Source organism: Anticarsia gemmatalis, chromosome 4 (assembly GCF_050436995.1).
Source record: "Anticarsia gemmatalis isolate Benzon Research Colony breed Stoneville strain chromosome 4, ilAntGemm2 primary, whole genome shotgun sequence".
Classification (NCBI taxonomy): domain Eukaryota; kingdom Metazoa; phylum Arthropoda; class Insecta; order Lepidoptera; family Erebidae; genus Anticarsia; species Anticarsia gemmatalis.
Window position 1 is genome coordinate 9342230 of NC_134748.1, and position 14124 is coordinate 9356353.

The following is a 14124-nucleotide window of genomic DNA, read 5'->3' on the forward strand; positions in this document are numbered from 1 at the left end:
GACATTTGTATTATTGCCATATACAATTAATTGAATATTTGTCCGTAGTTATTGTTTTTGGCATAACATAATAATATTATTATCATGCTCACGGAATTGTAATACAAAATGCTCATGAGCTATTTAAGTAAAAATAATACTTTGTACTAAAATTTATTGATCAATTAAATCCATATTTTGAAGTTTGTGCCAAGAGTTGTAAACTGTAATAAACTACCTATATAAATAGTTTCAAAACACTTTTACTTCCTTTTTAATAAAGTAATTACCTACCGATCTATTTCCAAAAATGGCTATCCGTAGGTTAGGGCTGCCATACCTACCTACTATAATATGTTTGTGTTTCTGTTTTTGTTTGATGCGCTGTGTATTACTTCCATGGCGCTGTGTTCTAATGTCCCAGTCTGTAATTCGATTGCCCCGGGCAAATAAACCTAAGTACTATCAGCACAACGAGATTTTTCTTCTAACTATTTAACCGAATAATTAATATATATTTTTTCTAACCCATTACTGTCCCACTGCTGGGCAAGGGTCTTCTCCCAAAAGAGAGGAAGGTTTAGGGGTTAAGTTGACCACACTGGCCAAGTGCGGGTTGGGGACTTTGCATGCTATATGCAAATTAATTTAATACCTACCACAAAATTTAAGCCAAAACCTTTGTTATTGCAAAATTAAATATTCGGTAGCGGGTAGGAGATGCCTGCTTACGACTTGCGACTGGTTCACTGCTAGATGGGGGCTAGATGTCACTAGAACTTTATAAAAGTGTTTTTGGGAGTTTAATAACCTAAGTACCTAACTACAACAACGCGTAATCTTTACGCAAATAGGTAGATAAGTATATAGGTACCCATAAGTTGTCTACCTATTAGGTACTATTAAAATTTATCCCTTGTTAAAGCCCAAGCCATCAACATCACTTTCACTCTCATTAAGTTCCGCTAGAGACAATTCTTGACGTTATAATAAATGAGGGGCTTGCAATTATTGATATTCGGTACATTATTAGAAAATAATAACAGTACCTACCTAAAAGACTTACACCTTTTAATGCAAAACTCTCAGTAGATTAAATACCAAAGTAAGTCCCGTATAGTAGGTCATCTGCCCACTTATAACTCCTTCATCACCCACTAGGCATTGTTTGTGAATTTAATAAACGCGATATGACTACGACTTATTAGCGCAGGTTGTTTTTATATAACATTTGTTTTAGGTGCTCGTACCTACTTATCTATACCTATATACCTACTAAATAAATGATGTCTACCCACTTAATGTAGTCACACTATCTGAGTCACTAATAATATAAAGAAATCATAGTCCACAAAAATGTAATGCATACTTAATAAAACGTAATTAACGCACATAACTATTTTACGAGCGTTATTGTATTTGACTTTGTGATCAAACGTGTAAAAACTGTGTAAAAACTGCTTTCAAAGTTTGCGTGTGAACCTCAGTCGGTTTACATTTCTAATATCTATTGCATCTTCTCCGACGCTCGTTGCGGTGTCTCGCACACGCCATTTGAAGACAAGTACGACCGCGTGCGCCCGCGCATATATGCCCCGTAACTCTCCCGCCGATTGCATCGTTCGGTTGTCGAATGTCCACTTAAACCGTGCCGAGCATAACAAACAGTGTTTCCAAGCAAAGCATATAAATTACACACAACGCCATATCAGGACGGTACGCGCGAACGTGTGGTGGTAGCTATGTGTCCAAATGACTGGTGCTTCAGTGCGCAAAATATCCTAGAATCATTTTGACGGTTCGGACAGTGATTGTGATTAGTTATTTTTAAAAGAAATGCCAGGTCATGCAGGCAGTCCCTACTGGGCCGCTGTAGACTTTGATAGTGAAGGAGAAGATGCGCAGACTCCTCCGAGCAATCACCGAGTTTATCTGGACCCTTGGGACAACGAAGCTTACGGAATGATGCAAACGGAAACAGCTGAATCAAGTCAGGGAGAGAACTTCAATTCTTTTGCCGGCGAGCCAGTCAGTGCGAGTTTTTACTATGTACCCACTAAAAACTACGATTCTGGAGAGGAGCCGCCGCTGCCACCGCCAAGATGGAAGAGGACATCGCCTGAAGAAGTCCTCGCTCCTGAATATGGAGTGTACGGTCGTAAAGTATCAAGAACTGTTGTTCCCGACTTTACTCCTGAAAATGCAATATATGGCGAGAGACCAATAAGTAAGTGTTATTATATCCACTGCCATTTATCTAGTAGGTATTCAGCCAAGACCACCGATTAATTAAAAATACCTGTTATGTAGGCAACCATTAATGAGGTTATTAATAAATATACAATTTCGCTAAGAACGCTATATTTTGCGAATTGGAAATGACAATTTAATTGTTTAGTCATTGGTATTTTATTCTACGCCCTGTAAATAATGTTATGTATAGAGGATATTTATTATGTCTTGCTTAATTTCAATGCTTAATTCAATCTGATTTATGGTATACCTACACAACAATATAAATAGCTGTACTCTCTTTATAAGTATTTCAATAAGTTTCGCTATGTGATTTTAACACTAGGGTTTTAGGGTTCACATTATAAATATTCCTTAATTACTGCTTTGAATTGTTTTTGTTGCTGGTTATTAGGAGTAAAAACCCAGCACCTAAATATACTCGTAATTAAATGTAAGTACTTATATACTGCATATAATAAAATTAACTCATCATCAGTTACTTACTGTCGCACTGCTGGGTAAGCGTTTCCTTCAATACCGAGGCAGGGGTAAGACCTCGAAGCCACCTCGATCGCCAGGGGCGGGATAGCCGGCTAGGAAAAATTTAAGGAACTTTTGTGATTAACCTTTAAAGTAAGCGATAATTGGGTATTTTTTTATACCTAGGTCCCTACATACAACTTTCAAGAATCATCATTTCACACTTTTAGGGATAAACTAATTTATTTATTTAATTTAAAAGAAATTAACTACGGGCACTTACCAGTGTCCTTTGATTACGAAACCGGCTTGCTCCTTACATTGCACAATGTACCATAGTTTATTTTCGATCTGTTAAATAGTTGTTTGAATAACAACAAATACAAATTCAACTCGAGCTATATCGTTATGTCATTAAACTTGTACGGAATAATAATAAGCCGTTTGACTAAATTGTTCCTCATGCCAAAGATATTTCGAGATGACTTAAGAGTCTTTACCGCACTTGCGAATTTAGTTAAGTAATTAGATGTCATAACTTGCACTACTCGGCTTTCTCCTAACGCTAAGGTCAGCGTGAGTAAACTTATTGCGCTTTAAATCGTCGACGGCGACAGCCACTTTGTGGGCGCAAGCGTGAGTTGTCACTGCTCATGACTGTAGCTGGACTGATGGTGAAGTTCGTGATGTTCGCAACATCGGCGCATGCGCTGTAGTTGTCCACGGATATCGACGCTACCGATGGGGAAGGAAAGAGCCGGAGAACGCTACCTACGTATCCCGTTCTGATACCCTGATGTTCACAAAAATACCAAACTATAGATGATACAACGTTTATTTGTTTTTGTACGTGCAGGTTAACAACATTGTTTATATAATGATGCAGAGCTTTTCACAAGATTAGTTAGTCACCAGTGTATCTTATACAGGAAATTCCGATTTTCATTTCAGTACCTAACCAAAGTATTAATTTGGAGAGTCCACAAATAATCACATTCACATAACTAATTAGGACTCCTTAGATAAAGAAGTAGTTATCTATCCTTTCAAATAAACTAAAGATTTTTATGTAAGTAGCTATTTTTAACTTCCTTGGCGTCCTTATGTCAACTTTTTATTAGGCATCACGTACCTATAGTTTATAAATTCTAAAGTTGTATGTCATTATTTCAGAGGACCGCCGAAGGTCCATGTTTGTAGAAGAACCAACCTACATACCGCACCCGATTCTGTATGAGCCAATTTACGGTGGCGTTCCACCTGGATACATGCCACCTCCGCCCAGGACTCGTATGTCACTCTCTCATCCCCCGGAGTACGTAATGGCTGGACTTGGATATATCAACCCCAGAAGACACTCCAGGTAACACCCAGATATTATTATTTTCCAGCTATGTAAATATAGAAAAGAAATGAAGAATTAGAAGCAGATAAAAAAAGCCTTGAAAGATAATCCAGCAACAGAAATAGGTACCTACCTATGTTAATTTTCGATAGAACTATCCAGTCTTGAAACTTAGATTAGGTACCTACTGAGTTTATTTTAACCTGATAATAGCGAGTAAAGAATGAACCTAAATTGTACACTGGTACACTTAGGCACCGGCTTGGAAACAATACTCAAATTGCAGTTATATTTAAAGAAAATAAGATAAATAACGTGTGTTTGTCACGACACCGCAGTCGTCAGCGAATAGGTACGACAAAACGCACGATATTTTCACGCTAATGATATAAATAATAGACATGATGCGCGGTAAACATCTGCGGCAGATTTCTACACAGGTGCTCCAACGTAATTACTCTCGGTAGTATAATCATAGCAAAACGTTCATACTTTCCTGATAGTGAAACTAGAGCCAAGAACGCAAAGTGCCTATATTTACGATAATAAAAAATATGCCCGTATTTGTTTTCCATTTGCTAAGAATCGGTTTAAACAACATGCGATTATATATTTACGTAGCATAGTTAATAAATGTAAGCCACAGTTTACATTCTATATTTGAAGGGCAAAGTATTATTGACAAAATAATAGTGAATTGCGTTTGCCACTTGCCATTTCAAACTGCAATGTTTGAATGGGAAGTTCTGGTTCCCAGCGCCAATGCGTGACTTTAACTTCCATTCCTCGGAAAGTTCAACGGCAAAAACATTCATCGTTAGTACACACGGTGTGAGGTGAGCAATTTTGTATTATAATAACAAGCATTGTACATCCGTCGTGTGAACGCGCACTAGTTTTTTGTTTCCTACAAATGAAAGTTGCACTTGTGAGAACAGAGCTTGACTCGCGTAGTTATTTATTATGTAGGGAAACTTGTTCCTAACATTGACCTCGGTGCTCGTTATTTACGTAATTACCTACTTACATGGCGTTGCACCTTCTGCATCCGAATTACCATAACAACGACGTACAATAACCTCTTATAACTGCGCGGAGCAGGAGCTAATACAGATGATTCATGATCTAAGAAACCAAGGAATTTGGTGCTGTCGCACTCTTCGCAAGGTGTAATGTGTACCTCATTTATACCTAATACTATTTTTCCATTAAAACTTTATTAGACTTTAGAATTCACACATAATAAATCTTACTTTAACTTTACAATTTCATATCCCTAAATTGTTTTACTTACGAAGCCATCGTTCTACATAATATAGGAGACTGAGGAACGGTACGCCCTGAAGATTGGCGGTCGCACGTAATATCGCGCAAATATTTTCACTTTCCCTTTTTGTGCATCATGCCAATATTTGTATGCACCGGCGCTGATCATTTTAATGATACGATGCTCCACGGACTCACGTAGGTATGCACAAGGATTAATTCGTGTTGACTGGAAATTAAATATTTGATACTTAGTATATATTATTACTAGCTTTCCGCCCGCGGCTTCGCCCACGTGTAATTCGGTTATATATAGCGTTTTTTAATGATCTCGACAGGGCTTTTTCTTCCACAGGCTGAAATCTTGTTACAACTGGAATTAAATATAGCCTGTGTTACTCAGGGATGATGTAGCTTTCTAATGGTGAATGTTTGAAATCGATTCAGTAGTTTCGGAGTTTATCGATTACATGTGTAAACAAACAAACATATAAAAAAATAGATTGTTCCTCTTTATAATATTAGTATACATAGGTACAAATCTATATAGAAAAAGTAAAGCGAGACAAAATCATCGTCTCAAAAGAAAAAAAAAAACAGGATTTATAGGACGAAGAGGCCTTACAGGATTTCCTTGTAAACAATATTTTTAGTTTTTTTATTATTTACCAGTATGAACAGGTTAGAGGGAGAGCTGACACGCGAGCAAGCAACATACAGTTGTCCATGAGAGAAACAATCTTCTCTTAAATCAACACCAGCGACTTTAAAAGTTTGCCCTTGAGACTTATTTATCGTCATCGCAAAGCAAACTTTTAGAGGAAATTGAAGGCGCTTAAATTCAAATGGAAGGTCATTGGGCATTAGAGGAATGCGCGGGACGAATACCGTTTCTCCTCGGGCACATCCTGTCAAAATAACGGCCTCAACTAAATTTTTATGTAAGGCTTTGACTTGCAACCTGGTGCCGTTACACAATTTCGGTGGTTTCAGGTTACGTAGCAACATTACCGGTGTACCTTTTCGCAGTGCAAGCCTATGGTATGGAAGACCAGCTGGTTTAAGTGAATTTAAGAATTCGACCGGATAATTTGTAGCGTCGTCTGCATGGCATGGTGTGTCTATGGATTTATAAATCTTTTCTTCTCCGTCGAATGACTTTAAAAGTATGTCGTTAATAAATGCAGCTTGTTCGTTCTTCGGAGTCAAAATAGCTCGTTCGCAAAACCATTCTATAGGCTTGTCTTGTATGTCGGAAATACCTGGATAAATGTGTTGTATTAGCTCCTCGATGGTATATACTAATGTACACATATCTTCAGGGATGTCAAATATACCATCCCTGGTAGGATGTTCACCATTTCCTATTTTTAGAAGACTGGTTGAAAATATACCAGCCGTCGAATCACTCCCCAGATAGGCTCTCATGTTTTTAGTTAACGTTATACTTTTTACGGAGGACCACCGGTAAGGTTTGTCTTAAATCTCCAGCAAACAGCACGGTTACGCCACCCATTAATTTTTTATTACCCCGAATATCTTGTAAAGATCTGTTCAAAGCCTCAATTCCTCTTTTGTGTGCCATGGTGATTTCATCCCAGATGATAATTTTTGTATTTTTTAATACTTCAGCTAGGTGACTTTGTTTTGAAATACTGCATAAGGGTGTTTCTACGCGAGTCAAGTCGAGTGGTAACTTAAAACATGCATGCGCAGTTCGACCACCTTCCAGCAATGTGGCCGCGATCCCTGATGAGGCGACAGCCAAAGCAATATGTTTTGAGCTTCTAATTTTAGCTAAAATTAAGTTTATTAAGTAGGTCTTTCCTGTGCCACCTGGCGCGTCTAGAAAGAAAAGTTGTCCTGAATTTGTGTTAACACTATGCATAATTTTATCGTATGCTTCCGTTTGTTCTATTGTTAAAGTATTTTTATGGTCCTTGACGAATCTCTCTAGAAAATCTGTATTGTAATTAGTCTCTCTTAATAACATAATGTTCCCTAAATCGAGTGGCCTGGTTGGTTGTGGCAACCCATATTCCTTAAGTGAACGCCCACCTAATGAAAGAACGGCTTCCTCAAGAACTTGCAGGCATTTGTTGTATACTTCACTACAAATGTTATCAACATCCTCTATGTTTCTGTGGACTTGATGTTTATAATCTTCCGATAAAATATCTTTAAATTTATCCCGTTTCGGCTGTGCGTTAATAAATCAGTCACCCAATCGCACCCCCTAAATCACGATTGGAGGGTAGTTTGAAGATTTTTCATAGAAACGTTTTTACCCCTTTTCCCCCCCTTTGGGGTTGAATTTCCAAAAATCCTTTCTTAGTGCTCCCCTACATATCCCAAGGAACCTACATTCCAAATTTCAGCTGTGGTAGTTTGAAGATTTTTCATAGAAACGGTTTTACCCCTTTTCCCCCCCTTGGGGGTTGAATTTCCAAAAATCCTTTCTTAGTGCTCCCCTACATATCCCAAGGAACCTACATTCCAAATCTCAGCTGTCTACGACCAGTAGTTTCGACTGTGCGTTGTCTGTCAGTCAGTCACTCAGTAACGGAAGAGTTTTATATATATAGATATGTATCTACTATAATAACACCGCTTAATTTAAATCCGACAAAGGGACACTTAAAGCAACATAGTTTACCTTCTTAACATCGAGCTTAAGAGCAATTATTCGGGTAGCACACTACTTTCTAGTCACGGATTACGTGAACATAGCTTTGTGAGGTAAATTTAGCGGATAGCTAGAAAGTCAGCCATACCACTCATGTTGGGCGTATTGAGCGTATTCTTCATAATCGTCACAACGTGAAATAGTGCGAAGTGGCTACGTCGAGGAAATAGTCCGATTGTTATCTAATCCATGATCGCGTATTGACACGGATGGAAAACTCGAGTTAACGACAGTCGACACCTAAACGCCAGCATTACTGTATTGTTACATTTGTCATGAATACGTGATCAACATTTCGAAATCCTGACAAATTTGATCGTGTTTTACTTCAGTATGGTCAGTAAAGTAGATACTACTGCAGTTAATCTGCAGAGTCATCCCTTACCATATAAAGATATAATAATCCCTTCCATATATCCCTTACCATATAATAGGTAAGTACATCGACAATATTTTTTTTAGATAGGAAATCATTGAACATTTAGTGGACCTTAAACTTCGTAAGTAAGATACCATGAATTTACATAGGTTCCCAGATACTACCCCACTCAAGTATTTTTTTTATATTTATCTTTAGACCCACTACCGCCTCCCACGAAAACCTCCAGCTAGGGGGCGGATAACTAGAAGGCAGTATTGCTCCCGTTGGGAACGTATGCTCTATTTCATCATCATAATATTAATTGCTTTCAGCGCCTAGGTCATAAACTCAGTTGGAATAGATAGGTAATCTCTGCTCAGATAGAAATATTGTCGATAAAAACTCTTTGCCAAGCGAGCAGAAAGTATTCAATAGTGTCTACAAAAACTAGTCTGCTTCTTTGATTAATTATTACCTAAGCGTTTATGATCATCTTCTTATTACTCTTATGTGAGAACGTAATCTGATTGTTTGTTAATAGGATGACAGATGCGTACGAGCAGTTTGCGTACGAGAGCCTTTCACCAGATTATGAAGATTGGGCTCGGCCTTTCCCGAAGACCGCACCAGATAACTTCCATCTGTCCCGATACGGACATCTACAGATCGACTACTCTTGCAGTTGGAACTCCCTTGACAGACTTATTCGTACTCAACACCGGGCACAGTGAAAAAATAAATCATGTGCAGCAAAATTTTGATAACTAACAATCGCGTAGGTAGTATGCGGCCGACAATAGGCATACATATTTAAATATTAATGTTGTGAAAATGCACAGACATACGCAGGCATATTTACCTAGTTGGTGATATTGAAAGTTATTCGTCGGTCTCGAATGCAAATTTGCAGTTATTAATTCAGTGGATAAAGCGAGACATAGCCATATTGGTTGAACAATTTGAAAGTCGTGTCCAAATAACTGGCTAAATAATGCCGAACGCATCCCTGCACAGCGATGTTTTGGAATGCACATTTCCGGTTGTGATCGCATAAAACCCGTTGTATAACATAAATTATTTCCGTACTGATTTCTACCAAACGGAAATGTATGTATCTGGTTTCTTGTAACGTATGTATCTGTTTTAGATAATATTTAAGCATAATACATTCAAACTATTGTTAATGAATGATGTTCCGACTCCACTATTACACAATTTCTCTATAATTCTGACATGTAACTTCCGCAATTTTCGCTCTGTTAATAATCAAGATCAATTTTTATAGGTGTACTTTAAGGTATTAAAACTTGTGAAAGGCTGCTTATGTAAGTAGCTATAAGAGGCTTTATGTGTATAAGCAAGGGTGCTAAATGGTTATTGTTTTTCTAATGCTGTAATCTTGAGTAACTAAGTGCTAGCCAAAGATAATAATGTATGTTAATGTTTACTTTCAAATTCTTACTATTAGTATAAGAACTTTTTTGTATACAGGATGCTTGTAAGTCCGATTCCATACTTTGTATAAAGACTTAGGTACTTACTAATATTATCACCTAATCGAAATGTTTTGACATAAGAAGTAAGTTTTTACTGTATAGGATAAAAAGCTTTTTATTTCTTAGTTTTATTTTGTACGCTTAATAAAAATGATGCCAAAATATGTTGCTGTATTTTTAATATATGTAAGTATTTTACATCTCTTCCATCAAGAAATAGAAATGTTTCCATGGCATATTGTCGTTATTATGTGGTTACTTACGACGATCTTGTAATCGAGCAAGATCTTGCTTTCGTATTGCCATGAGCTGTCGCTTATATTGACAGCAATTTCTGTTTATTATCCTACAGTGTGGTTAACTTTCAACATGATTTTCATTAGATCAAGACTGGTGACGTTAAGAAGATGAATAGATACATCTATCTATCCATCTACACTTTCACTGTGAAACGCTTAGACAGAATCACATAATGCCTACCTATTTTGTCCGTCTGTCTGTTTGTCTGACTTTCCCGTTTGCTTTTGCATAATCTAGCAATATGTTTGTGATGTTTCCTTAAATAAATACTAACTTACATATTCGAATCTTAAAAAGAAGCGGAACATTTCAATATATTTACAAGTAAATGCGGATGTTCGAGTCTTGCGTAAGTGCCTGCTTAAACATCGTTTTATTTTAACAAATTCAATGTTACGTTTATAAACCGCAAATTGCATGGCGAACATGTTTAGATGCCACAGTAATTTAATATTCGTGTTAGATGTAATTAAGGAACATGATTTTAACCAAATAATGTGGTTAATAAAGCGATTCACGCTTCAAGGGAAGTGGGTACATGCACAAATTAAAACGATGCTATGTGGGTCAACTCATGATGTAACTTATGAATATGTACTATGTACATGTAGTTATTTTCATAATCGCATTTTTAATCGTTGTAACAGGCATATCTGATAAAGCAACGGCTTACAATGAAGCACCGCATAGCTAGCTTAATTGCATTTTTCGTTACAAATAGTTATTGTGGCGAGACTTTGTTGTAATCAAATAATTACTGCTAATATGTAGTTATATAACAAATATTTCAATAGCTTAGCATGTTAACCGAATTTGAAAGGTGTTTGAGTGTATATTTTTATTACAGTCATTCTGTTAATAGTTTACACTTACCTATTTATTTCAACACCAGTGTTTGTGTTTTGAATCTCTCAATAAACACGTACCCATTTGAAACTAACTGTTTAACAATTTACTTAGAAAAATAGAATGCTCTCTATCTATTTATGTCATGGTTACTCAACCTCAAAGTCGCCATCAGATACCAAGTGACTATACCAATAAAAAAATGAATTGGAAATAACGAAATAAATAAAAAAACTAAAATCAGCATGCAGTTTATTAAATTAAGCATCCATAACAAAGAGAAATTAAAAGCGTCTGTCTTCTCAAAAATAATTAAAAGTCCTGGAAATCTTTCTCGTTATACAGCTTTCTTTTTTTTGTAATATGGAAAAGGCCTTTTTTGTCACTACTCTTAGTTTTTGGAGTTTTATCATTTTTGCTATCGTTATAGATCACTTGCAAAGAGCTTGTGGGTTTTGGTCCTCTGCTTTGAGAAGGTTGTGGAAGTTTTGCTGTATCTTGGACTGGGTCAACGTCCAACGAGCAGTCTGGATAATTCCGATTGACGGAGTACGGCCTTTCCACTTGACTCTCGTACTGTGAAGGGTAACTGTTCTGCAAGTACTGCTTGAACTGGCTCTGCTTAAGTTTCTCTTCCAGTTCTTCTAGACGCTTTAGGTTAAATAAAGTTAGACGTAAATATTGTGAAAGAATAACTTCATATAATTTTTAGAAAATTAACCAACGAAGTTAACTATGTTTGGAAGTGCATAATATTGTATGCTAAGTATTATAACTAAATAAATTTATTTGATAATAAGAAAGGCACACGATTGAGAAGCTCGATTCCAAAAATAAAAAAAAATACATTTTTATTTTACAGTTTTGCACGAGATGAGCACCAATATAAGCTTACCTGTTAAAATGTAACACACACTGTACTTATAGCGGTCCAGAGTTAAATTATTTTTAAATTGAAACTGTTTTTACACGCTTCTCTGGGCACTGTTCAGTTCTTTAACGCAGCATTTTAAAAGAACTAGACAGTGACTATCTTAATTTACGACTATAAATCGTAAATAGGTTTTGTTCTGAGCTAATATTATTGTTGTAATTAGTTGGACCTGCAGGGGGTCAATGATGAATGTTCTATAATCTATCCCCGGTTTCTGAGTACATTTAGTGGTAGTTTATCTATTCAATAGCGTTTTTTTAATATGAGTTTTAACGCTATTGAATTGGGGGGTATGCCCGTTAGTCAGCCTGCTTAGTTAACTTTCCCTAGTTCTATTTTAAAAAATGGTTCACTTGCCTACCTAATATAATAAAATAGATTAGATAAATTGCTTGAAGCTACGTACCCGTCTATAAGCGTCAATGTTGAGGTCAGTACGAGCAGTCTCTCTAGCCAGCTGTTCTTGCAACTGCGCCACCTGAGCCATTTCACGCTGTACCTTCTCTTCGTACTCTAATACCACTACGCTGATCTAAAATTAATTCTTAGGATCTACAATCTATTCTTCGAGGTAGATCGATAGATAGGTACCTATACTAGCTAATAAACAGAAGTTTTTGGGTTCGACCAAACTAGCCGCCAGATTCACTACAGAATAAAACAAAGTCGCTTTCCTCTCTATGTCTGCTTACGCCATACATCTTTACAATTAGGAAACGGATTTTGGTACGGTTTTTTTATAGTTCTAGTGATTCAAGAGGAAGGAATATGTGTAAAAATCGTAGATGTTTCTTTGTAATATAACTTTATAAACTGGACGGGCGGTCCGCTAGTTTCAAAACAATATGCACAACAATTTTGACAAACCTTATCCCTATTTTCGGCTTCCATTTCCTTCATTTTGACTCTCAGCTCTTCAACAACACAAGTGAACTGCGCAACTTGTGCATCGCATTCATGCTGTATCTGTTGAACTAAACATGAACAAAACATATTTTTCCAGTATGTTCGTTAATTGGACACAATATATTTTAATGTATGACATTAATCCAGTTCTTATTACAGTACAGTACACTTACTTAAGAGAACTAGAACGTTTTCGTAGCTATTGATATTCGACGCTTAGTTCTACATGGGTAAATTTATTAATATTAGTTTATACGAACTTTCCTTTTTATTCTCCGTTTTTAAATCTTCGATCTGTTTTTCATAGGCCGCTCGTAGTTTCAGTATATTCTCATTCTGTTTCTGTGCTGCGATTTCTTTATCCTGTAGAAACGTCACTTGTATGTAAATGTAGGTTCATTGTTTTTATAGGTATATTATTACGTATAAATAAAAAAATAATCTTCGAAATGTATGTATGCACATAAATTTTGAACAAGTAGGTACTCCAAATCTGATAATTCTTACTTACTATGTTTGTGATTATTAGGGTAAGGCGATTGTATGGGATTGCTGGGATACAAATTTCAACGAATAGAATCAATGGGATAAAATTAAGTACTTAGTTACTGGATGTTGGAAAATTCAACCTACCTTTTCAATTTCCACAAGGCTGGTTTCCTTTGTTGATAGTTGTTCCTTCAATTTTTTAACGTCTCTTTTAAGATACACTAGTTGGGAAACTGTTTCTTGAAGGTTCGCTACCATTTCTCGAGACATAACTAAATGATATCGATGCGACTTTTCCAATTCACGAACTTCTCTTAATTCTAACTCTAATCTAGAATTTATTTCTCGTAGCTTCGTGCATTCATTATTTTCTTTAAAAAAGTCCTACACAGGAAATTTTACATGAAATTACCAAAATAATAGGTACCTACTTAATAAACGATAAAATTGTTGACTGTAATTTATTAAATGAATCCTCACTATTTTGCACCTCGTCAAACTGTTTAAAATATTTTGTAGGCGACCATCTAGAGGTGTAGCTTCTTCTTCACGTTTTGCATCCATTTATAATAGTTAATGGTTAATTATTTATTATTACTTTTGTCGTATGTTCTTCAACCGTTGTAAATAAGTGTTAAATTTAAAAAGTTACCCGCCATTATTTCTGACTTGGTATGATGGTATTGCCATTGTAAAATTTTCATCATAGTGATAACCGCAAGTGCCTATTGTATCAACGAGTTATCCAACCTCTTTGCATCATACAATTTTATTTGAAGCAAAATTAATATCCTGCTTGTC

The 14124-nt window shown here is 36.3% G+C and overlaps 2 protein-coding genes across 2 annotated transcripts; one reads left to right on the forward strand and one right to left on the reverse strand.

The window, feature by feature from the left end:
- The first annotated feature begins 1316 nt into the window (after positions 1–1316).
- On the forward strand, positions 1317–10012 carry LOC142972472 (uncharacterized). Its single transcript, XM_076113638.1, has 3 exons — positions 1317–2206; positions 3868–4057; positions 8894–10012. Exons 1-3 carry the CDS (start codon positions 1816–1818, stop codon positions 9081–9083), a joined length of 771 nt encoding a protein of 256 aa, XP_075969753.1. The 5' UTR covers positions 1317–1815; the 3' UTR covers positions 9084–10012.
- Positions 10013–11306: 1294 nt separating this feature from the next.
- Positions 11307–13946, reverse strand: LOC142987796 (uncharacterized). The gene is made up of 6 exons (XM_076136728.1): positions 13804–13946; positions 13468–13707; positions 13095–13197; positions 12796–12902; positions 12335–12460; positions 11307–11645 (listed from the first exon to the last, which is right to left on the reverse strand). The coding sequence occupies exons 1-6, from the start codon at positions 13885–13887 to the stop codon at positions 11307–11309; spliced, it is 999 nt and encodes a 332-aa protein (XP_075992843.1). The 5' UTR covers positions 13888–13946.
- Positions 13947–14124: the final 178 nt, after the last annotated feature.